General features: G+C 43.3%; 1 protein-coding gene across 2 annotated transcripts in view; it reads left to right on the top strand.

Annotated features, from left to right (window-relative positions):
• LOC311164482 (amine oxidase [flavin-containing] A-like) overlaps nucleotides 1-25,561 on the top strand; it is a 33,446-nt gene extending 7,885 nt beyond the window's left edge. Inside the window, exons 2-16 of one of the 2 annotated variants that reach the window (XM_084223964.1) lie at nucleotides 2,229-2,323; nucleotides 3,616-3,753; nucleotides 10,533-10,637; nucleotides 11,887-11,978; nucleotides 14,061-14,202; nucleotides 15,723-15,872; nucleotides 16,824-16,983; nucleotides 18,244-18,340; nucleotides 19,656-19,709; nucleotides 20,627-20,684; nucleotides 20,962-21,002; nucleotides 21,100-21,197; nucleotides 22,366-22,477; nucleotides 23,766-23,828; nucleotides 24,311-25,561. In XM_084223964.1, coding sequence (XP_084080090.1) covers nucleotides 2,229-2,323; nucleotides 3,616-3,753; nucleotides 10,533-10,637; nucleotides 11,887-11,978; nucleotides 14,061-14,202; nucleotides 15,723-15,872; nucleotides 16,824-16,983; nucleotides 18,244-18,340; nucleotides 19,656-19,709; nucleotides 20,627-20,684; nucleotides 20,962-21,002; nucleotides 21,100-21,197; nucleotides 22,366-22,477; nucleotides 23,766-23,828; nucleotides 24,311-24,389 — 1,484 coding nt within the window. In that variant the 3' untranslated portion in view covers nucleotides 24,390-25,561. The remainder of the gene's footprint in view (nucleotides 1-2,228; nucleotides 2,324-3,615; nucleotides 3,754-10,532; nucleotides 10,638-11,886; nucleotides 11,979-14,060; nucleotides 14,203-15,722; nucleotides 15,873-16,823; nucleotides 16,984-18,243; nucleotides 18,341-19,655; nucleotides 19,710-20,626; nucleotides 20,685-20,961; nucleotides 21,003-21,099; nucleotides 21,198-22,365; nucleotides 22,478-23,765; nucleotides 23,829-24,310) is intronic. The other variant, XM_084223963.1, reaches the window with a different exon arrangement.
• Nucleotides 25,562-27,769: the final 2,208 nt, after the last annotated feature.

Raw genomic sequence — 27,769 nt, 5'->3', positions numbered from 1 at the left:
CACCTGGACCTGCTGTGCTTGAGTCTGAGCAGCATGGGGCTAAAGAGGTGGGTCCAACAGAAAGAGATAGAGACAGACATGGAGATGCTGTGTGTGGGTGTTGTTCCTAGCCTTTTATTTTAAAATAAAATAGTTTCCATGCTTTGAGCAAGTCAATGTGTAGTAGTAATCTTAAATAAACATATTTTGTATTGTTTATACTTGTGAGTCATGCCCTCTCCCAGTTCCCAGTAAACCATTTCTGTCTTAATTTATTTCTTGCTGTTTCCCAGTTTATGAAACTTCAAAGCCTTTTTCTTGTTTTTGGACCAGTTTCTCAGATGACCATTGGGGTAACAGTAATGAAACTTAACCACCTGTAAGTCTGGAGAACAAGTGCAGTTTAACAGGCAAGCAGGTTGGAGAACCTCAGTCACATTGCAACACGTTCTTCATCCCTTAGCAGCCCTTCTTTATTTGGATAATTAAACTATAATCCAGCAGTGAGCTTAACTTCCAACTCAGTCCAGTGTGGCTATTATTCTTCCTAAACAACTGTGGCAGAAATAGAGCTGTTGTTTTCAGTATGAAATTATGGCACCAAAGATTTGCATTTAATTTTTTTTCATACCCAGACCAGATTTCTTTTGGCTTTATGTTCAATTTTTTTAAGACATGTATATCTACAGTAAACTTTCTTACAAAAGAATTACCCACTCATGTCTGAGTGTCCAGTGGTGTTTATACAGAATAAAGAATTCAGCTTTTTATTTTATACATGTAGGATATCCACTATGGTATGACAAAACCTGCTGTATCTCTTGAAATCTCGTTTTTCTGCATATAAAAAAATTATGTATTTGTAAGAAAATATTGTATTTTGTGGTTTCAACATTATAGATTTGTGTCTTCTGCATTTTCATTGGGGACGAAGAGAAACCATCACTCAATGATTAAAGAATTAGCTAGAAAAAAATTGTTTCTAGAGTTTCATGGAGGAAAAAAATTATCACTGAAATAAATTAGATCAATTTTTAATATATCCACTCCACTGAAAAATGGCTTGCAATAAAAAAAATTAACATATTAAATAGATGGAAGAATAAAGTATACTTCTGCTCCAGCAGCAGTCTAAAGAATATGGTGCAAGGGTGTAAAGTTACTTTTAGATGAATATGAAAATTATTATATAATTTCTGCCTATGTAAGACATTTGAACTTCCTCAGTTCTGGTTTCCAGTGAATGGTGTTCCACCTTCCCATTAAAAGATTCCATGCATAGGAGTTTATGGTCAATTCTGCATTGCCCTTAGAATAACAGAGTACATTTAACTCTTCCCAGAACGATTCCTCTCCCCTGGTCTTTCCAGACATGCCTTCTTTGTAAGGCTCACAAAAAGTTGATCTTAATCACATTTCAAGGTAGTGTAATAAACATGAGGGTAATATTGTTACTCCTGCCTGCAGGATATCTTGGAAGTGCTGATCAATAGGGCTGCCTTTTGTGTACTTAAGGAGGGGAAACAACTCCCAAGAAACAATGTTTCAGTGCCAAATTGGCCTGCAGGGCACTGGCATAATCTGATTTCACCAACTCGTGATTGCTTTTTACAATTTCAGCTCCCATCTGTCAGGAGCAAAGAGGTCCTCTGTCCTATTGAATTTTCAGCTGTCTCTAGTGGCTCCATCACAAAGTCCCATAATTAGATGATTTTTGCTGAGACCATAATTCCACTTATAAAGTATCTACATGCAGCCTGTTTGATTGTCATGGTCAAACTCCATTGCTGAAAATGAATCCTGACAGTGAAGCAGACTTTCCTTCTGCAGTGGATGAGGCCAAGGAATGGCAGAGGAGCAGAGCTGATGTGGGAGAGGAGCATTTTCTATGTCACTGAAGCACTGCAAGGCCCCCAAGATGGGTGCTGCCTTTCCAGAGGGTGCACAAATCAAGAGTAGGATGTGTGTCTGTCCCTTAATAATTGAAGTTTTGCTGCTTTTAAAAGGTCAAAATGCAAATCCAAGGAGGAAACTTCAGTCTGTGAGTGCTGTGGGTGGTTATAACATGCAACTAAGCAGCAGCCACATGATTTCTGTGGTGAGATACCATGCAAAGCTCCTAACTTCTCTCAGGGAGTTTTGAGAGCAATCTATTGAAATCTCTGACCATGAAGCTTTGGTTCAGCTCTGACCATGAATGTGGCTGGTTGCTGCTGCTTGCTGCAATGCACTTTCTCTTTTTTTGCTAGGTTTGTCAGCTGCCAAATTGCTGTCTGAGGCTGGGGTCAGCGTGGTGGTCCTGGAGGCCCGGGACCGAGTGGGAGGAAGGACATTCACTATCAGGGTAGGTGCTCCATCAGGTGTGGGCTCCCTCTCCTGCTGGTCTGCAATGGGACAGATGTCACTCCTGTTTTTTTGACCCAGGGAACTGCAATTATTTTGCTCCAGGGAGCTACAGCTTCAGTTCAGTCTCTCAGAAAGTGACAGAGCAACTAATCCAAAAGCCATCAGTCAGCATGTGTTCACCAAGAAGAATTCCTGCTTGGCCAGCCTGACAGCCTTCTAAGGTGCAGTGACTGGCTTAGCAGATGAGGGAAAAATGAATATTGCACACCTAGTCTTCAATAATGTGTTCAAAACCATCATCTGGGGCCAGGAGTGTCAGAGCATTTCCCCTGTTTTTCCCATCTCCCTTTGTATACTGTAACAGGCATGATAACTTAGAGCCCTATAAGAAGCAGCCTGAGCAGGAGCAGACATCATTATGGCTCAGACATATGTTTTAAAATGTCTTAAAATTATCTGAAATAACACTCCTGCTTCTAAAAATGAAATGCATCTCGATTTCCATTAGAAAAAAAAAATGAAAGAAATGAAGAGTCACTTGTGGCACAGGATAATGTAAAACAGACATTACCTCTGCTTCCCAGCCTGGAATTGAGGGAGGTGTAAATTATGTCAGGTGCCATTGCTGGGGAACCAGAGATAAACAGTGATGTTCCAGCAGAAATCATGGTGTGTGAAACATGGAGCATAAACACCATCCTTCTGTGACACTGAGACTGCCAGGCATAAAATACTCCCTATAAACAGTGTTTAAGAGTTACTGTCTTGGGAGATCAGCCTGCTGTGATCGTGTGCATCCCTGAAACCTTCTGCTTTCCTCCCACTCCCTGAGTGAGTGGGGTGCTGCTCTGGGGGTGCATGGAGCACCTTTCATGGCAGGCATGGCTGGGGGTCCCTGCCCAGACAGCAGCAGGCTGGAGCCAAGGGCTGCAGGGCTGGAAAGGAGATTAATCTCCTGGAAAACTGCAGTACAGTGCTCAGCACCTGCAGCAATAGGTCTAAGCAAGTATCTAGAGAGAGAAAACAAGGCTTGATGCTGGAGGTGGTTTCAGCTGCAGAAATGCTTTGCAATGACAAGAAAAGCAATGTGAATTTCTTGAACATCTCCAGGGGCGGTGACTCCAGCCCCTCCCTGTGCAGCCCATTTCCATGCTCGACAACCTTTCCATGAACAAATCCCTCCTGAATGTCACACACATGCATTCAGTATGGAATAATTCTTTCTGCTTCTAGATGTTTGTATTGAGGATCTTCCTGCACAGCCTCTGATTCCTGTACTCTTTTTCCCAGAATGATAAAGTGAATTATGTAGATGTTGGTGGATCTTATGTGGGACCTACCCAAAACCGGATCCTGCGACTGGCAAAAGAGCTGGGGGTGGAGAACTATAAAGTGTTTGTTGAGGGCCACATGTTCCATCACAAAGGGGTAAGTATTGCATATTGCAAATATTCTAAGTATATTGCATTTCCATGCTGAGGTACCCAAAGGTGGCACTGAAACTTGGAACTTACTGACCATCATCAAAAGTGTTTCATTTAAAATTTACCCTTAGTAATTCAGAGAACACCTGCTTGAAGTGTTGTCATTCTGTTTTAACTTGCTGTGAGTGTGACAAATTGTTGTTATTTTCTTTTTTAAAGTGTTTAAAAAATGCAGCTGACAGCAGCTAAAAAACCTGGGATGCATTTGGCATGTTGTCTTTGAACATACCCTCCAAAGAAATTTTGCCTGAAATTCAGGAAATACTTGTTCAGAAATAAAAGCCAAGTTTAAATTAAAAAAATAATAGTGTTGATGGATAGTATTGAAGGAGGATACTGGACAACAGTATTATGGAACCAGCCTGGGAGTAGGATAATGTATTTTGCCCACATGACTGGATTCACATGAGATCTCTCCCAGCCTCATAGAGTGGGATTCATCTCACAAATGGGTGTTTGGAAGTTAATCATCCAATCTCAGACTCTGAGCTTCCCTCTCTAGCTAATGGTGCCCCACCAGCCCTTCCCAAGAGTTGCCAAAATGTCACCTCTGAGATGTGGGACAGGAGTCCAGGTGGCCACTCTTGAGCAAGTCCTGTTGTGGCTAAAGTGAACAGCAATGAAACCTGTCCTCAGAGCAGATTTCCAGCCCTTGTGCCAGATCTTTAGTCCACTGATTTTTTTGCACAGGTCCTACCCAGGACCTGCTGCCAAAACCAGTGCAGGGTGAGAGCAGCAGGGAGGAGGACAAAGAAAGGCCTAAGATTCACAGGTGTGAGATGTGACTGTCTGTATCCATAACTCAAAGTACTATTTTAATTTGAAAAGACCATAATTTTCAATTTTTAAAGAATATTCTTTCGTTTTGGCACTTAACAGACTCTGGCAGAACCAGACTTGAAGCCTGTATGAGTCACAGTTGACATACTTGATACAGACAAGCCATGCTATGTGATGGATCCTTAATTGGTTTCATTTCTATTACCTTCCCAATTTTTTTCCTAAGAATTAGAGCAATGTGTTCATGCTGCAAAGTTTTACCATCTGGTTCTGCAAGCACTCCTTATTGGGCAGATTGATGCCATGCTCATAAAACAGTCACATCTTAAATAATTGCACAGCCACTCCATAATACTAAAAAACTTACTTGTCACCCCCTCATGCAAAATTGATGTAATTCTACAGCAAGAGGGATGGGCTGATTTGTACCAGCAGAGTGTTTGTCCCACACTAATTTAAGCTCAGGCATGAATATCCCAGCATCCTAAAAGGCACTTATCTTCTTTATGTTAAATAAAAGGCTCTAATGGGGTACATTACTTCGAGCCTTTAATCCATTTTGACACCAAGGCTGCAGGTTTTTATTGTCCCACATTGCATTATGCACGTCCCTGCTAATGACCATGTAATTTTGTATGTTTTCTTTGAAGTGAAAGCATATTTCTAAGCAAGAGGCAGCATTATGAGCTATTCAGCTGGATCACAGGCTGTGGATCAATTCTGGATTTCTCATCATGGTCCTGCTGAGCTAATCAGGGTCCCAAGGGAGCTGTAATTGTTGGACCAGGGTGACAGAAAAGGGGGCTTTAAGGTATCCCAGATTTAAGCACTGGATGAATAATAATGATGCTTTTCTTCCTGTAGGTCTCATTTCTCCCACATCCTCTTCCCATGAATTGTAGCCCTTTTCTTTAATTTTCTTTTCCTGAGGTCTTCCACAGCTTCTTCTCCTTTCTTTTTCCTTGAGACATTGTGCAGTCACTGTGCCCTTTGATTTAGGGGTGTGTTGTTGAACCCTCTCTTGCATCCCCCTTCTTTTTAAGCTCCCTCTGTGCAGTCCTGGCTGTTGGCTGGGCTGCTCAGTGCCCAGGGCTCTTTTCCCTGCCCCTCTTTTTCCTGCCTGCTGCACACTGTTGGCAGGCTGGATGGTGAGGTGCAGGTAGGGGTTTGTGCTCTCCCAGCTGCACCCCTCCCAGTCATTAAAGATGCTCCTGTGGTATTTCCTAGATGGCAGAAAGTGTTAGCAAAGAGATTATTTGATATTAAAGGATCATCTCAAGCAGAAATTCAATATTAATCTGAAATATGGATGTTTTCAGCTTCTTGGGCTGATACACCACCAGCCATGGGCCACCTGCAGACCTTGGAAGGTCTGATTAAATCTTCTGCCCTTGTGTCTCAGCTCTCTGGTGTTTGTCTGGTGGCTGTCCAGGAGTGTGGAGCCAGGGCCAGACAGGAAGGTCTCCTCCCAAGGGCTTTCTCCAGAGCCTGCTGTGTTGTGTGGTTTTGTCAGAGGGGAGAGGAAGTTTTGAGCAATGACTAAGCACAGCTTTAGCTGTGTTTGTGACATCTGTATGTAATCTCCAGCACCCTTGGATTAAGAGGTTTTTGGTCTTCTCTTTACCTCAACAATCAGTTCAGCTTGGCTTTTTCTGAAGATTTCCAGGATACTGCTTGGATTGAGCTGGGAGAAAGTGGGAAAATGGTTTATCTAAGCAGCAGAAGCAGCCAAGAGAAAGTGAAAATCCCCAGAGGGATTTAATGAGCTTCTTTTCTCTGACAGGAAATTTTCCCATATCTGTGTGGAAAAATTCCACATATTGCAAGCCTTAATAACCAAGTTGCTTCATTGGTGCAGGTTTCCTTTGTAGTTACAGTTTCTTTGAAAATCCAAATATGTAACTATTGTTTATCTTTTTTTATATATATTTTTTTAATTTATTGTTCTTTTTTTCCCATCAGTTAGCATGGTAACCTGGACTCCTTTAATGTCAGTCAGGATTTTTTTTTGGTATCCTGTCCTTGTAAATCTGTAACTTAAAAATTTAAGTGTTTGTTATGAGCCCTCTTTCCAGCTAAATTTCTCTGTGGCTACTATCCCATAGTTCAGCAAGAATGCTTTTGTACTGAGAAAGGGCAAATGTGCTGGATTCTCCCTTCCCTGAGCTGGCAGACACCAGGGAAGGGACCTTGCAGAGCTCATCTCTCATTGCCTTCCTTCTCACCACTGAGGGATGGTGCTTGAGGATCTTGTTTTCTCTGGATTGGTGTGGGGTAACTAATCCAAGCAGGCAGCAGGACTCAGATCTCAGGTCTGCAGGAAGCCACTTGACATAGGAGGAAATGAAAAAAAAGAGTTAGATAAACTCTGTGGGGCAGCCATGTGCTAGCAGGGGAGCTAAGCCAGTAGGTTATTTGCTTTTCAGTTAAGAAAACAGTAGTTCTGAAAATAATATATCCAGAACACTATAAATTTGTTTAAAAATGGAATATTGCAAGACCTCCCCTGTTTGCAGTGAGCTCCTCTGTGAAACTTGCAGCTAGAGCTCTTCTGCCTAGCAGGGAGACAATATTAAAACCACATTAATAACTTACCAGCCCAGCTCACTGGGGCTGGATTTACTCCCTGCTGTGGAGATACTTGTGCCAGAGAGAAAGCTGGAGAACTGATGTGTCTGAGGCTGTTGGGCTCGTGCTGCCTGATGGGAAATGGGAATTTCTTGCCTGGAATTTGCTGGAGTTGGCTTTCCTCTGATCCCATCTCCGATTGGTACAGCCCCACCACACAAGGGTCACTGTGTCTGGGAACTGTTTCAGCCTCTCTGAATTCAGTCTTAGCCTCTTCCAGGTCTGTTAGCTCTGTTGTGTTTTTCCAGCTTTTCCTGCCATTGGGCTCCAGTCTTACTGAAGCTGTAGGTTTTTTGCATGCAGAAGAGAGCAACAAGTAACTTCAGACTTTTTTAAATTATCAGTTGGCATTTTGTAGTTCTCAGGGCATAAAACCTGTATTCCCATTGATCTCCCTGGGCTATGCCATTGACCAAAGACGTTTTAAGCTAAATAAGCTAAGGAGAGCAGTTTGCAAGTGACATCACTCTGTACAAGCACAGTCACTCATCAGAAAGACTTTTGGAAAGAGATTTTCACTGAACAGTGAAAAACTGGCAACTTTTTGCTGCTGCTCCTGATTGCAACAGGCTTATCTTTTCCCTTTGCCCCCCTGCAATATCAACAGGAAAAAAGGGCAGGAATAACTTCTCCTCACCCTGATTTGGGTGGCCTGACAGGATTGCACCCCATCTCTGCTGAAGGGCAGAATTATTGGGGTTAAAGCATGTCAAGGAAGGAATGTGGATGGCACCCGTTTTCCCAACCAGAATAAAAAGACTAGCAATAAATGAATTTTGAGAAGCAGTGTTTGATGATCTTTTAGAAAAGCAAAATGTTGTGCAATAAGAATAAAATGATTAGTACTATGTTACTGCTTGGTGTCAGTATTTCCTAGTTTGATACAGCTTTAGTTTATGACAGTAAAAGCTGTAGGATGCAGCACATCCCTTTGCATGCACTGTTTGGCCCTCTTTTCTGTGGCTGAACACAGAATTTCTCATTGACAGGCTGCAGCCTGGCACTGAGAAATTGTCCTCAAGGGAAAGGAGAAGCCAGTGTCATTTGGAGGATTCCCTGCTGGGAGTTCACGGGAGCATTTACTCTGCTCTTGCCATGGCAGAAATGTTTTGCATGCAGGTGTGCACCTGGAGAAGGCTGGAGCAGCATCCCCCCAGCCACCTTCCTTCAGTGTAAGTCTGAAAAAGAACAAAATAGGCCTAAAAGAGAGAAAAAAGTATGTGGTATGTGGCATTCACATTCTCTGAAAACATCCCTTTGCCCAGGATTTTTCTCCTGGGAAGCTGAGAAGCCTCAGAGAAAAGGGAAACAATTCTTATCTCATTTGCTTCTCCTGTGTTTTGCTCATGTGGAATGTGTTTGGAGATTGTTCACCCACAGGTGATTGTCTGATTGGATTCTGCTGGGAGTTGTTTTGACTCTTTGGCCAATTGGGGCCAAGCTGTGTCAGGACTCTGGAAAGAGTCATGAGTTTTCATTATTACCTCTTTAGCATTCAGTAAGTATCCTGTCTGTATTCTTTAGTATAGTATAGTATTCTTTCATATAATATAGGATTATAAAGTAATAAATTAACCTTCTGAGAACATGGAGTCAGATGCATCATTCCTCCCTGCCATGGGGATCTCTGCAAATACAATAGAGGCACACAAGATTGAGATTCCATACCCAGAAATCCAGAGGTAACCAACCACTTCCTGGTGACTTGAAAGCACATTTGTTGGAAATTTAAAAAAAAAAAAAAAAAAGAAAAAAACCCCTAAAACATTAAACTTGCGGATCTCAGGCTGAACTAATCACTGAGATCACCAGCTGGTGCTTTGCTTGGCCCAGAGCAGAAATTGCTGAGTCTGGATGGAATGGGAGAGTGGCTTTGCTGCTGCCCTCCCTGAAGATGATGAAGAGGAGCAGCACAGTGTGACCTGATGGGCTCCAGAGGAGGCAGCACCAGGCACTGTCAGCCAGGGCTTGCTGTGGTCCCCCACCCACAGACATTTGCCTCCCTTACTGTACCTAGCCTGGGGCTGACAAAAGTTCACCAAAGTGTAGGAATTTCAATATTTTACTGCCTTTGCCAAGTCTGAAAGCTCACTATGATCACTGAGTTTTGCCTTGCCCCCTTTATCTTTGTTATGATCTTCGCAGAGAAAAAAGTTCTGCAGAATATCAGAACCCCAAATGTATTTACACACAAATACACAATTACCAGTGGGGAAGGTCAATCAGTTCTCTCTCAGCAAGTGTGAGGAAGGTGTGTTGGGCTCCTGCTTTGTGTCCCTGGGTCCCCATTTCCTGCGTTTGAAGCACTGCAGACTCCCTGTTGGTCTGTGGCTCCCACCTGCCAGGTGTGATGGGCTGCCACGGGCTCCATGGCACCCAAAAGCAGGTTGCAAATTGCTTTAGCACCACAGCTCCTGCCTGTCAAGGTCAGAGTGTTCCTGCATCCTCACACAAACTTCTGGCACAGCTGGAAGGGCAGAGAAGAGAGGTGGGATGAGAAATTCACCGCTGACTTACCTGGGGGAAGGTTCAAAGCAAATTAATAAAATGTTACCTGCTCATCCAGTCCTGTTTCAGATTAAAATTATGACAAAGAAGCAGCTGCTGCTAGATTGTTTCTCTTATCATTATATCACAGGATTATCTGAAACAGTTTCAGATAATAACACTTTTAGCCACTGCTGCAACTCTGTCTCACACACCTTGTAAGTACTGACACCACTTTTGCAAGTGTACAATATTTTTCTTCCTGCAGCCAAAAACTTACTGTTCAGACTTTTTTTTATAAGCTAGGTTTCTTCCACGGAATAATAAAGAGGTATATTAGCTTGTAAAGTGAAGTGTAGCATAAAGGTGATTAAATAGTTTGCAATGCATTCAATTTTAGACCCACACAAATTTCAGGATGCACATTTCAGCAGCTGGCAAATAGAAGATTAATTTAAATGTAATAATGAAGGGTGCTTAGGAGCAAGGAATGTTACCCCTTTGGCCATGGCTTGAGTATCCTTAGCCCAGAATTTGACAACCTGCTCAGACCAGATGTACTCCTCCCCAGCCCTTCAGACCAGTAAGAATAAAAAGTTTTTATTGTCCTTTTTAATGCCAGTTCAGCTGTTTTTATCTCTCCTATTTAGCAACATGCATTCCATTGCTTGCATTCCTATGCAAGGGAAAAAAAGAAAAACCCCAAAACCCAAGCCAGGTCTTTTGGGGCAAAAGGCCAAACTTGATGTCTCTGAGAATTTTGTGTTCTTGAGTTATGGAGATCTGCTCTGTTGTATTTCATTGTCTGTGTCTTTATGTGCATTTCAGGGAAAGTCACAAAATTTCAGGGAAATTTGCCCTTCAACATGGAATCCCTTGGTTTTCCTGGATTACAATAACTTCTGGAGAACTGTGGACAAGATGGGAAAAGAGGTAGGCTGTCAAAATTCTGTGTTTCCTACAATGTTCCATGAATAAATTGAGGCATTTTTTATTTTGTTTCTGGCAGGGTTTTTTATTGCTTCTCTAATACATTTTAAAAAAAACCCTCAACAGCAGAACAAAACAGAAAGGAAGCATCCATCAGAAAGATTTCTATATTGCCCAGGAACCATCAGAAATAATAAGCTTTCCTCACTGAGAGGGGGGTGGACTTGTAAAGGCCCCTTCCAACCCAAACTATTCTATGATTCTATGAGAGGAGACAAAAAGATCTGGAGGTGTCTAAGATATCTGAAAAAATGAGGTTGAACTCAGTATAAGTATTTTCTCATGAGAGAAAAAAAATATTCCATGAGCTGGGAGATTAGAAGAGTTTTTTTCCCCTTCCCTCATGACAGCCTTTTGAGTAAAGATGATATTTTTTTTTTTTTTTTTTTTTTTTTTTTTTTTTTTTTTTGTAGCTGCTTAAGCTGGGCTCCAGTTTGACTTCACAGTAACTTTATTTTAAAAGTTCAAAATAAAAGCAGTCCAACTGCAGCCCCTGGAGCATTATACTCTCTTTCAAATATTCATCAGTTTCCATATGATCTAGCAACAAACCAAGGGCTTTACCTTATCAGAATCTTCAAGAAGCACAACTCACTGTACTCCTGCAAATTCCACTGGTTTTATTTGGTTTTGCAGAATCGAATTTATGTATTATACTACACATTTTTTTTTTTGCCAATAGTACATTTTTAAAAGATTTAGGGGTATGGTGGTATCCTCCACATCATGTTACTTACATGCAAAGAATTATTCTTAAGAGTTTAACTGCCTAAAATATCTCAAAAGTATCTAGACATTTTTTTCTTACTCTGCAATTAGCAGAGAGACATAGGGGTCTTTGGATATTTATCTTGGAACTGATTGGAAAAAGAACTTTTCCCTCAATTTCTAGAGGACACCAAGGGAGCTAAATCAGAATTGCTTCTGGACAGCTAAAAGCCAGATGAGTCCCAACACAAGGACATGGTTCAATGGTCAGCCAAAGACAGATTTGGTGGTCATGGTACAATTCATGCCCAAAGGTGTGAATGGAAACAATTCAATTTAGTGAATTTGTTCCAAATTTATATCCATGTGCAGGGGAAAAAACTAACTCCTGGCCAACCTTTCAATTAAGTCTGTGCTATTATCTAGCACACAGGCAATGGTGAAGCACTGAATCATTTCTTGGCTATTTCACCTCTGTCTCCAGATTCCTGTTGATGCACCATGGGATGCTCCACATGCTGAAGAATGGGACAAAATGACCATGAAAGAGCTGATAAATAAGATTTGCTGGACCAAGTATGTAAATCTTTACTTGCTTTGAAATTCCAGCTGTGGAATGATAGTGGCTTTTTGGGCAGATTCTGTGGGACAGCTGAGGACAGAGCAGGAGGGGTTTGAATGGGCTTTGGCTGGGCTGCAATTCAGCTGTTCACCGTACTCCTCTCTGAATCTTAAACTCCACAATCTCATGGCCACTGCAGCCAAGGCTGCCCTTCCCCTTTGCTTCATCCCACAGGTCCTCCCTGTTTGTGAGTAACAGGTCCAACAGAACATCCACAATAGCTGGCTCAAGGTGTTTTATCATCTATAAAATGATCAGTGTGTTTTCTGTGAGGGACTGCACTGTACAAATAAAAAAAAAGGAAAAATGTTCAATACATTGAGGTGATGACAACTGGAAATTCTCTTACTTTCCTTTCTCTTTTCAATCATTTCTCTTTATAAAGCAAAGAGAAGTGTGATGTTCTGAGCATTCGTGTCCCCACTTGCTGTGCCAGCCCCTGTGCTGTTCTCTAACATCTCCTCCCTCCTATTCAGTGTCTTTCATTTGTGTGGCTGTGCTCTGTCTGCCCTTTCATTCTGACTGCAGTTTAGTGCTGTGCCTGCAGCTTCCTGACCAAAACTTTCCATTTGAAATTCATTTTTATGGCTTAGGTCTTGCTCCAGCTTCATGGGATATGCTGTACAGCCATTTGGACTTGCTCAGGCTCCCTGTGGCATTGGAGTTTTCTTTGCAATTAGTTTTATGAGCCTTTTGCCTGCAGACTTGGTTACTTTGAACTGCTGTTGCAAGTGCACTGTCTCTTCCTTTTTTAGTTTTAACTGCTGCTTTTAGCCATGGAGCTGGTGGAGCATAAACAGGACTGGGTTTGTGGTGATCCCTCCTTTAACAGACTTCTCAGCTGGGCAGCTTCTACTGCCAATGGTGTCAGTAAAACATCCAGTTCTAATGGATGTGCTCAGCTGAAATGCATTCAAAAACTCAGTAAAAACCCATATTAGATCTATAAGCCAAGCCACATTTTTCTACACACAGTTAAAAAACAGTGCTTAAACAGAAAAACTCTCCCACAGCATTTTCTGTATACTCAGGGCCAAGATTACAAAAGAATATTTGTTTGCCCTGTGTCACAAATCAGCATCTACTGATCCTAGAGACTTTTTTCACATTTCTTAGGCCTGAATCTGCTGCAACTGTTTAGTGTCTTGGTGCTCTCAGAATTGTCACAATTGTTCTTGTGTGCAGGCTGTTTTCACATCCTGGCTAGTAAAATAGGGGTGAATGAACTTCATACTTTGGGAAATGAGGTTATAAAAGTTTATAAGTTACATATTTTAGCCCAGATAAGTTGCAAAGTTCCTTCCTTTATCAGATGATTATAAATTCATATTGTTTCATGACGCTTCATTGAAGTCAAAGTCCTTTTACCCTCTTTGCAAAATGATCTCAATTTTCTTACAAATCTGTGGCCACAAATGCATGAAATGTGAATAGCCAGATCCTCTGTTGCTGCTGCTGTTTGTTTATTTCAGAGGATGTACTGTGGCAGACAGACGACCCTTTCCTTATTTTTATGGCAATGATTGCCAGTTTGGTTCCTCTGTCTGGGTTATTTACCAAGTCTGATTCTTGATCTCACAGAGGACCAGTGCAGCAGTGTTCCATGCCAGGTGGGAAATGTCCAGGCTGCGTGGCTGCTCAGTCCCCCAGGACCCATCAAACCCTGGAGCTGTTGTGCCCAATGAGTTCCCCATGAGAAATGCAGAAAATTTTCACTAACAGATTACAAAAAATGTTCTTCTGCTGAGAAAAAATATTTGTTCTGATGAAATGAATAGCAGCTGGGAAACTATTTAGCTGAGGTGAAATCACTGGGATTTCAAACTAAATAAGTAAATACTTTGGGAGGGAAGGAGGTGCTGGTAGAAACCCATTTAAACAGACTCACTATAGACTGAAAAATTAAACAAATATTAATCAACTTGACTTTTCTGACTTTGGGAAGGCAGCCCTTGTTTAGTATGGCAAATAAAATCCTGAAAGCAGTCAGGAAGTCATATTTTCTCACAGTCTTTTCCTGGTGCTGTGTCTCACAGAGCTGTCAGAGACTTTGCCACGGTCTTTGTGAACGTCAACGTCACGTCTGAGCCTCACGAGGTCTCTGCCCTCTGGTTCCTGTGGTATGTGAGGCAGTGTGGGGGCACATTCAGGATTTTCTCCATCACCAATGGGGGCCAGGTACAAAATGTCTCATGTCCTTCCTCCTCTCTTGAAAAAGTGCAGTGTTGTACCCATCAAAACCCATTCAATTAATGTAAAGATGGGAGCATGTGGCACCAGAGAGAAATGTGTTCTCATGGGGTGATACAGCCCTGTCAAGTAACCCTGTTTAATGAAGGATTTTATTAGCTAAGTTGTGGAATAAACTGGGACTATTTGGGGGCTTTCTGCATTCACTTCAGCACTGTTGTTGCAGTTGTGTTGCTTTTTTGCCCATTTATTTTCTGTGAGTTATTTGGCGCTTCTGAATGTTTACAAGAGTTCAGAACAAGTGTACTTCAGAGTGAAATGTGGATGTTTTCTTGCTGTGGAAGCCTCTAATGACAAGAGTGGGAAGTAAATAGCAAAATGTCCTTCCTTCTTGGGTCAGCTCACATGGCAACAGTTTCCATCAACATCTGTCCATTGTGGTAAGAATAGAACACCACGTGTCAGGAAGGATGTAAGCAGTGCTGATGCTGTCCTGTGGAAGGAGGCAGACCTGGCTAAGAGCCTTCCTCCTCAGGAGCCCCTCAGTCATGTTTGCTGTCCCACATCAGCAGCTGCTAGATGTTGCAGCAAGAGTTAAAAATAATCCCTAGATACTCATGGCCAAATGAAACATTGGAGAAGGGAAAGCTACCTGGGAAGAACACTTCTTTTCCTTGTAGCTGGATGGGAAAAGCTGTCTTTGTTCCCATCATGCTTCCTTCTTCCCTCACCCCAATCAATTTTAGTTGAGCAAAAGCACTTAGGGTTTCTGGCTTAGTGACCCTTCCAAGTCTTATAAAACCTGCTTGGGCAGCCATTTCAGTCTTTCAGCACAAAACTTTATGGATCCTTTCCTCTCTGCCAGTACCAGCATCTTACATGTAAACTGCCTTACCTCCTGCTGGTGGCTGGTAGATAAAAGAGGTTTTAGTGCTTCCCCTGGCCCTCTGCATGGACATTGCAGGGAAATGTGTGTCACAGATTGTGCTTTTTTCCTGGCAGCACTCTGTGTCTTCCCAGAGAAGACACAGGGAGAAAGCTCATTACCTTGAGACCAGACTCAGTTACAGACCTGTCTTGCTTCTGGGCTGGCACAGTATTTCACTGTACAGCTGGTTTCTTTGTCACACTTGAGGGTTTTGGTAGCACTGTGGTGGGTAAAATACTCAGAACCCATTTTGAATTAAGTGATATGTTTGTTTTTGCTAGAAAGCCTGCATTATATGTGCGTGTTCTCTAGGCTTAAAGAGTCTTTAAGCCAGGTCATTAGGGAAGCCATTGCAAAAGTGGTTCAGTCAGTAATCCCCACTGAGGCTCTGGTTTGTGCCCTCGCTCTTCTGAAAGTCTGGGTGTCTTTATGCACCCTGAGGACTTGAAGATTTGGCCTGCAATTTCCTGATGGTGAGCAGAAGTCATATTCAATATCATTTTGATTAATGCTGTTGATTTTTTGTCTGTGTTTTGCTGTTGATTTTTTGTCTGTGTTTCTTTCCTCTTCGTTGTTTTAGGAGAGGAAGTTTAAAGGGGGTTCCGGTCAGATATCGGAGAAAATGATGGAACGCCTGAAAGACAGAGTTAAACTGGAGAGACCTGTGATCAGTATCGATCAGACAGGTGATAATGTCCTTGTGGAGACTCTAAACCATGAGATATATGAGGTAATTCAATCACAACCAAAGCAGAGTATGCATTTAGTAGGGGAATATATCTGCTGTATCTCTTAGCCAGCTGTAATCAGGAAATACCCATTTGTGTGTGTCTGTTTCTTGGACTATGCTGACACTCCATGGAACCTGCTTCACAGGTTTATTTATGACTGGCTCTCTTCTTGGTGTTCTGCTACTTGGTTTCTGTCATTACTCTGACTTCTCTGCCTGAAATTTCTGTGTCTTTATATATTTTTACGTGTTAGTTCTGCATTGAGACCACTTCAAGGGAAGAAAAAATAACCTTCCTGTTTGTATCTAAGTTTGTGGTTCACAGCACAGAAAAAAGAAAAAAAAAAAAGACATTTCAAACACCTTTAGTAAGATTTTGCTTCTGGACTGTGGTGCTTTGAAATGCTCCATCAGCACACAGTGGCACCCATGGGGCAGCAGCAGCCCCACCAGCCTGAGAGCACCTGAGAGCAGCAGTGTTGGGGTACAGTGTCCCCCTACAGAGTCCTGCCCTGCTCCAGTCAGACCCAGGGCCTGCCAGAGGAATAGAGCACATTCAGGAAAGCTGGAATCACCAGGAGTACTCCTTATCCTAAAGTAACATCCCGTGAATGTGCACAAATGTGATTTTTTAAGCAATCACAATGACAAATGTGGGTCATTTGTCCTGGAGATGATCAAGGCAGTTTTACCCAGGCCATAGGATGTCTCTTGCCCCATTTCCCCACCTGTTTCCAGCCAAGATTCAACTCAGGTCTGTTTTTTCCAGCTCCTTGTTTCTGAAATGGCAGAATTACTTTTGTCACCTGGAAATCTGTGTGTGGGAAAGCCACCTAACAGGGTCAGGAGTGGGAAAGCTGTTAGCTGCTATTAAGAGTGTCTTTAAACGTGTCCTGTGGGATGAGCTCACAGGGAGGCAGCGCCTTGTGCTGACTTTGTTCTGCATTTCAGAGCAAGTATGTGATCAGTGCCATCCCTCCAACCCTGACAACAAAGATTCACTACAAACCAGAGCTGCCACCAAACAGAAACCAGTTAATTCAGCGTTTGCCTATGGGGAGTGTCATAAAAACCATGATGTACTACAAGGAAGCCTTCTGGAGGAGGAAGGGTAGGTGGGGAAAGCAGAGGACGTGGGAGCTCTGTGCAAAATTTGAAGCTCTGCTGTCTAACAATCAGGGAATAAATCCAAGGGAGGGTTAAATGTTCAAAACCCCAAAATCAAATGTACAGAAAAGTGAAAAGTAAAGCTGCTTAGAAAGCAGAAATCTTTCTCTGAGCTTGAGTTCATGCCTTATTCCAAAGATGAATCCAGACCCAAACAGGATCCCAAATCTCATAGCAGTTGGCTGAGGTGGGGTGACCAACAGAACAAGCAATGTTTCCCTGGGAAACCCTGCTGAAACCTGCAGAGCACAGAAGCATCAGCTTCCCTACAGCATCAGCTCCCTTCTTCTCCTGCCAGGGACAGTTAGGTCAGCCAAAGAGAATTTACAGCAGATGACAAGCAGAGCTTAAGGTGTAAGCAAGACCTTTCCCTCATTTTAATCTTGTGTTCTGCAGACTTGATATCTCAGAGGACTGGGAAAAGTAGGTTAGCTTTTCGTTTAGCTCAAAATATTTTTTTTCCATGCTGTAATATCTTGTTTTTCTCAGCTTTAACTGCTACTATTTTCAGAACTATTTGTATGAACAGATTAGTTCCACTTTCTTCCTAACAATATTGAGAGTGGTAAGAATATTTCTTTGTCAAAATAATATAAATTTTGCATGTTTCAAGGCATAATCTGGCCATTGAGATTAGGCAGGAATACAGTCAGGTGTATGCATTGTCAATTTATATGGGATTTTTTGCATGTTCATCTGAAACATGTCCTGATGTGATCCTAGATTAGACATCCCATGCTTCTGCTGCATTACTGTTATGGAACACCATTCCTAACAATCTTATCACCAGCAAAATCAAAATAGTGGAGATTTGAGCCTGTAGTGACCAGATGTAATTACACTGGGTTTTGTTTTGGTCAAACTTACTCATGGAATGAATCACCATAATTCTGACTAGATCAATTTTTTTTTAATGTTTATTCTCCCCAAAACAGAAAGCCAAAGCGACTTGCAGCCATCTACAGAAATTCCTTGTTAGCTAACAATGGAATTTTAAAGATTTTTACATGTCTGTGTACACAAATTCCCAGAGTCAGAGAGAAGAGAGAAACTGTTAGACACTTCAGACACGTAGGTGTAATTGGTAATAACAGAATTACTGTACAATTCCTTTTATGGATAATTTTCCCTGCTCATTCCTGGCAGAAACTGTGATCATCAACAAGTTTTTCTAACAACCATCTCGGGGTTTCTTTCCCCTTAGGTTATTGTGGTTCCTTCGTCATTGAGGATGAAGAGTCTCCAATTGGAATAACCATAGATGACACAAAACCTGATGGAACTTTCCCTGCCATTATGGGGTAAAAGCTGCTAGCCCACACTCACAGATGTGTGTTTCCCCTTCTAAGAGTGGGAGCAGGAGGGAGAGGGGAAATTACCAGGTTACATCGGCGTTTCCCACTTCAGCAGTTCGCACAGATGGAAGAGAGCACTTCTGCCGAGCCTCTTGTGCCTCTCTAGTCCATACAAACTTTTTGGGGAAGGTTCTGCTACAAACAGCCTAATACAAGGATGTGATTGGGAAGGAATTGCTGAATTCAGCTGCAGTCTTTTTTAAGCAGTCAGTTCACATTTGGGGTTTTTTTCGCTGTGGAGTAGATTTAGAAATAAATCCCTGTCCTACCTATCTGTTTGAGCCTGTATTTGGCTTATGCTGGGCTTTTATGCTTAGTGCCTGGTTCAAAATGACAATGCAATTGTCCAAGAAATCCTCATTTGTCTCCTCTTCCCACTGAGCTGGGGCAGGACAAGGAACATCAGCTGCTGGAGCAGGGAGGCAGCTGTGCAGTGAAAAAAATCAAGATTCTGTAGAAACTGACAAGTAAAAATGTTACAGTTTGGACAAACAGGTGGGAAAGTACATGACCGCATTGACTGGCTTTTAAAATAGCTGAAACCAACAGAACAAACAATCTTTGCAAGTGTTTTCACCATAATCTGAGGTGACACTGCCAAAAAAGGCCAATATAAATGTCAGACAACTGTCCCTCAAGTGTGTGGCAGGGAAAGCTCAGCCCTTCTGCTGAGCTGGGCATCTTTATGGACATGTTCAAGGCTTGAAAGCTGCCATGACCTGAGAGCAGCAGACCTCCTCCAAACCCCATATGGTGAACAATTTCCAGCTTTCTTTCTCCTCCTGGATTTATGTGACTTTCTAAATGAGTGTAGGAACATACTTCATCCCCTGGATATCTCCACTAGGGTCAGATGAACTAATTGTCAAATCTGTTTCCTTCAAGATGAATAAATATCAATCCAAGTTCTTGCAGGAGTGACCCATGACACTGTGCAGTGCCTGTCTGAGCAGCAGGCTGCCATCACTTACTCACACCAAGTGACACAGACAGCTGCCTGCTGGATTTCAAAAGCTTAATAAAGCTCAGAATTTCAGTCCTTCTGGATCAGACCCAGACAGGGAATGCCCACCCTCCCTTTCAGGTTACCCTGCACAGGATTTTTCCCCTGTGTGACCTGTAATTATTTGATGTTGAGGTATGATGACAAACATGCAGCTCATCACATACCAGTAAAGTGTTTTGCCAATCCCTTTTCAGAGTCATTTCAAGCCTGCAAATCAGCTGGGGTGATGTTCATGTTCCTTATTTTTGTTTTCAGTTTCATCCTTAGCAGAAAGGCTGTCAAACTGACCCATCTCAGCAAGGAAGAGAGGTAAGAGTTCAGAAGCTGTAGATATTCAGAAACAAATTGTTTCTCTGGGATGCTTCCCCACAGGAATGTGTGTGAATATATGTGACCATTTATACATGGTCAGTGCAAGTACCAACACTGGAAATTGGGGCAGAAATGGGGATTTTAGCATAAACACACTAAGACACTAAAGCTAATATTCATCCAGTTATGGGTATTTCTAAATTTCCAAGTCCTGCCCACTCTTCTATGCTATGATTTATCAGGTCTGGGTATCTGTGTGAATGGAGAAGATTTTTCCAACCATGTTCCCAGATTACATCTCCACTGAATGATGCTATAACCCAGGAATACTGCAGTGCTGACATGTCTCCTTTTTTTCAGATTCAGACTGGGTGATAAAATTTTTAAATTTCTGTGTTTATAAAAGTATGTTTTACCCATTAGTCAGTGAAATGAACAAACAGTACTTTCTAACTGTGAATTTTGGTGCAGTGCAAGTGAAAGGGGAGCTCTCCTTAGGAATGTGAGCAGTGTTCTTCAGCTCATATTTTATTCTCAGCTATAGTAAATCTGTAGGGATTTAATTGATTTATATTGCTTTTCTTCTAGTCTTACACCAGTGAACATGAGGATGAATTGGCTCTACATCCTAAAATAGCTGTACAAAGATTTATTTTTTTAGAGCTCATTGCCAAAATCAACCTTCATTTCCCATTCCCTGCGTCCATTTTTGATGTAACTTTTAGGCATCAGCATTCGAAATATGTATGTTAAGATAAGAACTTGAAATCTGACTTAAAAATAAAGCCTAACCTAACTTTCTTTCCAAAGTGTTGCAGTAAGTTTGGGTTTTTTATGAGAAAGATGAGAGTGGAGAGGTTCCCCCCCACCACCACCTTTTTTTTTTTTCTGACTCTGATTTTATTTTCATACAGGAAAAGGAGGATCAGTGAGGCATATGCCAAGGCACTGGGGATGAGAGAGGCATTACAAGTAAGGAATTAATGTCTGGTTTTGCCTCTGTTGTACAATATTGTTGCTCCTTTGTTCTGGATGATGAGGGCAAAGTTCCTGACACATAAAATGTGTACCTAAAATTGCATGTTGGGCCATTCAACAAGGGGAGGACAGGACTGAGTACAAGAAGAAAAGAACTGCCAGTCTCACCCTGCACAAGAAAAGAGAAGGCAGTGCATGTTTTAATTTGTCCTGTCATGTGCCCATGGGAGACTGGTGTTTCTGCAAAAGCAGAAAAATTTGTTTTGTGCAGATGGATGGCATTAGCCAGATGACATGGCACTCCTTTGTCAGGTATTCTTAGCCTGTTTTCCCCCTCTTCAAAAGAAATATGTTCTTTTTTCCAATTTCTCTGTCAGTGTTTCACTGTTTTCTCTGTTGAAACTCACAGCCCGTGCATTATGAGGAGAAGGACTGGGCCATGGAGCAATATTCAGGGGGCTGCTACACAGCCTACTTCCCACCAGGCATCATGCATTGCTATGGAAGGTAAAACACAGAGTGCTTTGCTTTCTAATTCACATTTCTTAGCCCATGTACAATGCTATACTTTATACAACACACCCATGGTATATTTACAATATCGGGGGAACTTCAACCCTCTTTCCACTCCCCTACTCCCCAGCTAATGAGGATCTTGCTGTTTGCTTTACTGAGAACAGAGTTTCTTTTGTGCCTTTTAAGGAAATGAAATGCAGTCACAAAGGGACCTGCTAAAAGCCACAAAACTTTTCCCCTCTGGATTATTTACAGTAGTTTGTGCTATGCAGCATTTGCAGTGGATCCCTCTACAGACCCCCAAGCCCTTGAGGACACACATCTTGGACAGATGAAGAGTCTCCAGTGATTGTATAAATGGAGCAGCAGGTTCAGGAGAAGCCCAGGAGCTCCTCCACATGTCCAGCATGGGGTTGGACCCTGCCTGAGCCGAGATCACGTGGGGAGGGGTTGTCCCATGTGCAGTCATTTATCTCTTGTCATTTATCCAAACACCTGGGCAGTGATGGGTGAGGGGGCTGGCCTGGGGAAGCTGCTGTCAAGCAGACAGGGAAAACCTCATGGGGGATTAGATGGAAGCCCTGAGACCAGGCACATTCCCAGTGGGAGAAGGAGCTCAGTACCTGCAGCTGGGTTGGCTGGAATGCCTGTGCAGCCCTGCAGGGCTGAGGGACTGCCTTTATGACCCTGTGGGGGGAATGCAGCTCCCTGAGAGCCAGACCTTCACCAGTCAAGTCCAGCCTCCAAACAGAGGCTGATATTGGTGATCTAGCACTGCAGGAACATCATCCCCATTCCACTGTAACAGCAGGATAACAGCAAAGCTGCCATGCAGAAGACATGAGTCTATCAGCTGCACTGCATTGCTGGAGGCTGTTAGGATGATCCCTTATCCCAGCACTAAACTAAGGCCTGTATAACTTGGTATGGAAGCTGGGAACACTGATTTATGCCTTAGGTTTTTCTCTCTCTCAGATCTTGAATGTTGTGTGCAGAAGCAAGCAGGTGGTCCTGCAGGGACAGCTTATCACACCTCAGCCAGGTCTGCAGGGACTCCGGAGAGCTGAAGCCACATGCTCCATCAGTGCCATAAATTGCTTTTAGAAGGATCATCACCCTCCTGTCACTTGTGCCCTGACATTCTCCACTTGTTTTGAAGGATCATTCGCCAGCCTGTTGACAGGATCTACTTTGCTGGCACGGAGACAGCGACGCAGTGGAGCGGATACATGGAGGGGGCTGTGCAGGCAGGAGAGAGAGCAGCCAGAGAGGTACAGACCCCTGCTCTGCTTCCAACACCTCCATCAAAAGGCTGGAAAGGGTTGAGTACTGCTTGGAGAGTCTGATTAAGTGCAAAGGCTCCTAGAATTGACAGAGAGGGATGCTAGAAAACAACTAGAAAACACTAGAAAACAACATGAACAAAGTATTTTTTTTAACTTACTTAATTAGTTATTGAATAAAGTGAAGCCAAGAATCTCAACCAAATCAGAATATTACTGAACTAGAGACTTAAAGCTTATGCCATGCACTGCATGTCTAGAGGAAAAAACCCTCCAGCCTGATGCTGCTTGTAGATACACTACCTCAATTTCTGACAAATTAATCACTGCATGTTTTAAAACTAATCTAAGTAATTTCAAATGCTCACAGCTATTTCCTGTGCAGAAATCTGAAAATCTGAACATTGTTCTCATTTTTGATCTATCCCTTCTGCTTCTCCTTTTGCAAGGCAGTCCTGGTAGCTGAGCTTTATGAAATTGTAATGTGCAGCTCTGATAATGTCTAAATCTCCTCAGAATGACACACGGTGGGCTGGGTTCCCAGTCACAGTGAAATCCCTTTTCAACAATATGGAGGGAGGGGAAAGAAGCATTAAAGGGTGCACATTGCAGTTACAACTGCATGGCAAAGCCACAGAGTTGTTATTTAAAGGAAAATCAGTTTTTTGCTTCCATTTGACAGAATGTCATATTTGCCTTATAATCCTTATTACTTGCTTTGTTTCAAGTCACCTAATTTCTCTTTTCTCCATGCCTGTGAGCAGTAGTTACAAAGACAGTGAGCTGTCTTCTGGAAGCATTCATTTGCTCCCCCAAAATCCTCATGATTGTTACAATCAGTTCATTCTCAAGAAAAATCCATGATGAGCTTTGTACTGCCTGAATAGGTGAGGGAGGGCTCCATAATCCCATGCTGTGAGAGCCTCAGGGTTGCATCTCTCCTCTTTCTGTATCCAGATATATCCCTCTTTTATCTATATCCCTTTCTATCTAACAGGTTTTGTGTCCCAAGAACATGGCTGTAACCTCACCTTGGTATTTCTCAAGCTGCTTTGAGAGAAAGCTTTTTTACTTTAACCCAGAAAGAAAACCCAAACAAATAAAAATTAGAGAAGCTCTAGTAGAAATCACTGTACATTTTCTGGCTCAAGAGACTTTCAGCTAGTCATAGTTACACCTTTAATCAATGTCCCTTGACTTCCTCTGTTTCTCCAGAACTGGAAGTATTGTGGCTTATAATTTTTTCACATGGTACAAATAATTTTTTTTCTTCTAGGTACTGCACAGTATGGGAAAGATCTCCAAGAGTGAAATTTGGATGCCAGAGCCAGAGTCAAAGGTAAGGCAGAGCACCACTGTCACCCAGTCAGGCACACATCCCTCAGTCAGGTGTGTCCCTGTCTCAGTGATTCCTATGCACCCTGCTCCCAGGCAAGGCTTTAGTCACCTCACATGCTGATGGCATTAATTTTTGTGGCTTGTCCAAGGAATATTGTTACCCCTGTCTGAAGGGTGGGTGACTAAGAGCCAAGCACACTGATCTGAGAGCCTGGGGGACTGAAAAGTGCAGCCTAATTCTGCCCAGTCCCAGACCATGGTTTAAAGCCAAATAAAACCTCATTCCAGCCACAAGTAACTCCATCTTCACTGACCTGTGGCTGTTCAGGATGACAGAACACACATCTCACAGCCATGACTCTTCTTCCCTGCACCACCTTGAAACACCTGTGACCTCCCCAGCCTCATGGGAGGCGTTTGCCACCTCCCTGCTCACCTGGTGAGGGGACACCCTGTGCAGTCACCATCTCCTCTCTCCCCCAGGATGTCCCAGCCCGACCATTCCCCAGGAGCTTCTGGGAGAGGAACCTGCCCTCGGCGCCGGGGCTGCTGTGCCTGCTGAGCTGCACCCTGTGCCTCACCTCTGTGGCTGCTGCAGGGCTCTTGGTCTGCAAAAAGGGACTTGGTTGCCGGAACTAGCAGGGACCAGTGGAAGCTGCACACCCCCTCTCCTCCCCTTTCACCAGATTTGGAGAAAAGTGGCATGGACAGCTGGAAAGAGCAAAAAGTTATTCTCCTTGTGATTTTTCTTTTTAGTCCCATAATTAATGCATCGAATCTACTGCAGTTGCTACCAGTTAAACAGAAATAAATCAACCGTGGGGGCGTTTTTCAAACTTGTCCATTTGGTTTTGGTTGGACGTGATAATATCAATGATATATTCCTAATACAGGAAGGCTAAATGCAGATCACACCTTTTCTGAGTTGCAAAGAGGTCTCGGAGAACGCTTTTGTTTCCACTCAGTGCTTTATTTTTCACCACACAAGATAGTAAATGCCCTTCTGCATTCACCTCAGTCAGCAGCTTAGAACATCTGAGGTTGTTCCCAAACCGTCCCTGCTGCACAGAAGAGATTAGCATGCCAATCAGTCGTAGAATTGCCAAATTAATTTTCAAATGCATTTGATTAATTATTAATCATCGCAACGTGAAACTTAACCCCGAGCTGGATGAAAGGAGGTAATTAGCACAAGGCACAGCACTGAACAGGGAGAGAGGAGGCATGGCTGGACTTCATCCTGCCCACTGCCACAGAAACATCTGTGCACATCTGCTCTGCAGGGTGCCTGCCCTGAGAGCACCCATCCAGCCCAGCCCTGTGCTGCCACAGCACAGTGAAATGAATTAGCAAAGTTGAATTCCCCTGACTTGCAGCAGGTGCTGGCTGTTATTTTTCAAATGGCTGCTATTTTCCTGGTTTCCTGTCCATTCACTGCCCCTCATTTTGCTGCTAATCCATAGCCCCTTCTTCTAATAAGGAGAACTGTATTTGAGGCTCGAATTACTGCCTTGTAAATTACAGTAATTGGATGCATCTGCCTGTTCCGCTCTTATTATGTACATGATACACTTAAAATAATCACTTTAGTGTTTGACTGAAGTCTGGAATGTATGCTTCACAATGTGCCATCATTATGCAGTCTTTTTGCCATGAATTTTGAGCATTGTATGTGTCCATGAACTCAGCTGTCGTTCAACATGGGTGAAATGTGCCTTTCAATAGTCCTGAAACCTTGATCTTCTTATAAACTTTTCTTCAGATTCTGTCTTGCTTGGTTTTTTGTGAGTTACATGAATTGCTAATTGACTTGAGGGCTGCCTGCTGAGTGTGCTCTCCCCAGCTACAGCCCCTGCTGAGCAGGGATTCCTGTGCACAAGGAGTACCCTGTGCATGCAGCCTGGCACAGCCACAGTGCCTCCTCAGGGATGCAGCACAGGCTGCTGATGAGCCTTTTGTGGTGTGAAATAGTTCTACACTGCCACACACTTCCCCCAGGGGGACATTTCCATCACCTGAAAAACACTGCCTGTACCAATTAAAAAATAATTTATCTATAGGTGTATTTGTAGCAATCAGAGCCATTCATTTTCAGGCTTACTTTGACATCAGAACTTCTGTGTGCACATACAAAAGGGACCCCAAATCATCTGCAATACACCCATGAGCCATCGCTGTCCAGCTTCACTTTTCACCTTATCCACGCACATTTGTATTGAAATTAGTCTGGGGTTTGAAATACCAGTGCAATTCAGCTGAACTCATCTCACACTGTTAAACAGGGCCAGGTACAACGATGCCCCTTCCCAGGGAAAGGCACGTCTCACTGCTGTGGGATTGGCAGGCAGCGAGTGAAATGAGTGAGGCTGATTAAAATTGGCATTTCTGAAACTCCTGCAGCTCCCAGGCACCAGGCTGCTGCAGAGAAAGGGCAGCATTTGTCAGAGATTATAGACCAGTTCCCATCCTGCTTTAATGCCCTTTCTGGCAATCAGACCAATTTCCCCGTTTAAACATTAAACATTTAGATTAAATATTAAACAGCCAGGCGTCTTTCTTAAACCAATTTTGAAACAGAATGGGACCGAGTTTATCACCGCTGACAACTCCCCAGGTGAGCTGCTGCTGGTATTAAAGCTGGGAGGATGAAGCACCAGGGGAACACCTCTATCTTTTGGGGGCCCTCACCCAGGCTGGGCAGTGGGAAAGCCTTTGGACACCTTCCCTAACCAGGGGTGCTCAGTTTTTAGAGGAAGAGCTTTGCACTCCCTTGGCAGAAGTGGGAAATGTTCTGTCCTCTTTGAATACAGGGTGAGATGGGAGAGGCTGAGGTCCACACCAAGTCCTTCAGCACCAGTGGGGGAACTAAATTGCATTTGACACCCCTGGGAAATGGGAAAACCTTAGGTGAAAGGGCTGCTGGAAGTAAAACAAAGACCAGAGCAAGCTCTGGCAGAAGGAGTAGCAGAGGGAGGAAAAAGAACCCTTAATGCTCCATAGTAGCAGTGAAATAAGAAGCACCACTGAGCACATAGATCAGGCAGTCCAAAATAAGCAAACAGAGATGATATATGTGAGAAGATCTGCCTCTTTTTAATCAAGTTGCTGCGTTTGCTTACAGATAGCATAGCAGCTTTGCCCAAGCCTTGGGGATGGAAAAACACTCCTGTGAGGCTCTCCCTCCTCCTCTCTGGCCCATTCCCCTTGGCTCCAGCCCCTGCCTGCAGAGGGTGACATGGTTGTTCCCCCCTGGCTGCCATCAACCAGCCCACGGGGACAGGGACCCTGAAACAGGATGGGCTGCTGGGCCAGCAGGAGCTGGATGGGCAGGAGGTGCAGGAGAAGAGCCACTGTTTGACTTTTAGCACCATCAGCCTAGCAAGGCTTTCCTTCCTCATTACCTGCCCAGCCCACAACCTCCTGGCATGGGAAGTGACAGCCCAAACCCTCTGGTTGGAAACCACTGTGTGACAGGTCTGGGAAGGGACCACCACCCCAGGGAAGCAGTGCCAGGTTGGAGGGGCTCCATGTTTTGGAGCAGTGAATGTGGATGTCCCCCAGGGACACAGTGTCATGCTCCTTGTGTGGGACAAGGGGGAGGAATGACCAGACACACCCAGGTTGCTGAAAAGGCACATCCAGCCTCAAAATGGTGAGGGACAGGAAGCCCAGAGAACGGGGGCATGCCTCATTCTTGGAAGTGTTGAAGGTTTCCCCGGAGGGAGCCCCAAGCAGCTTGTTTTTGTCAAAGGGAAGTGGGATGGGGTAATCTTTAAGATCCCTTCCAACCCAAAATATTCTATTACTATGTGAAATTGCATTCTGGGAAAGCAAGAGGTTGCTGCCTTCACTTGGCCTCTTTGCTGGTCCTTCACCAGCAATACTTTTCAATTCGCATTTGATTCAGCCCCCAGGTTTGTACTCGATCTCTTTTCCTAGGAT

The sequence above is a fragment of the Fringilla coelebs genome (genome assembly GCF_963513975.1).
Source record: "Fringilla coelebs genome assembly, chromosome: 2".
In the NCBI taxonomy this organism is placed as follows: Eukaryota; Metazoa; Chordata; class Aves; order Passeriformes; family Fringillidae; genus Fringilla; species Fringilla coelebs.
Note: the sequence above shows the minus strand (reverse complement) of the source record. Positions and strands in the feature narration are given on the sequence as shown.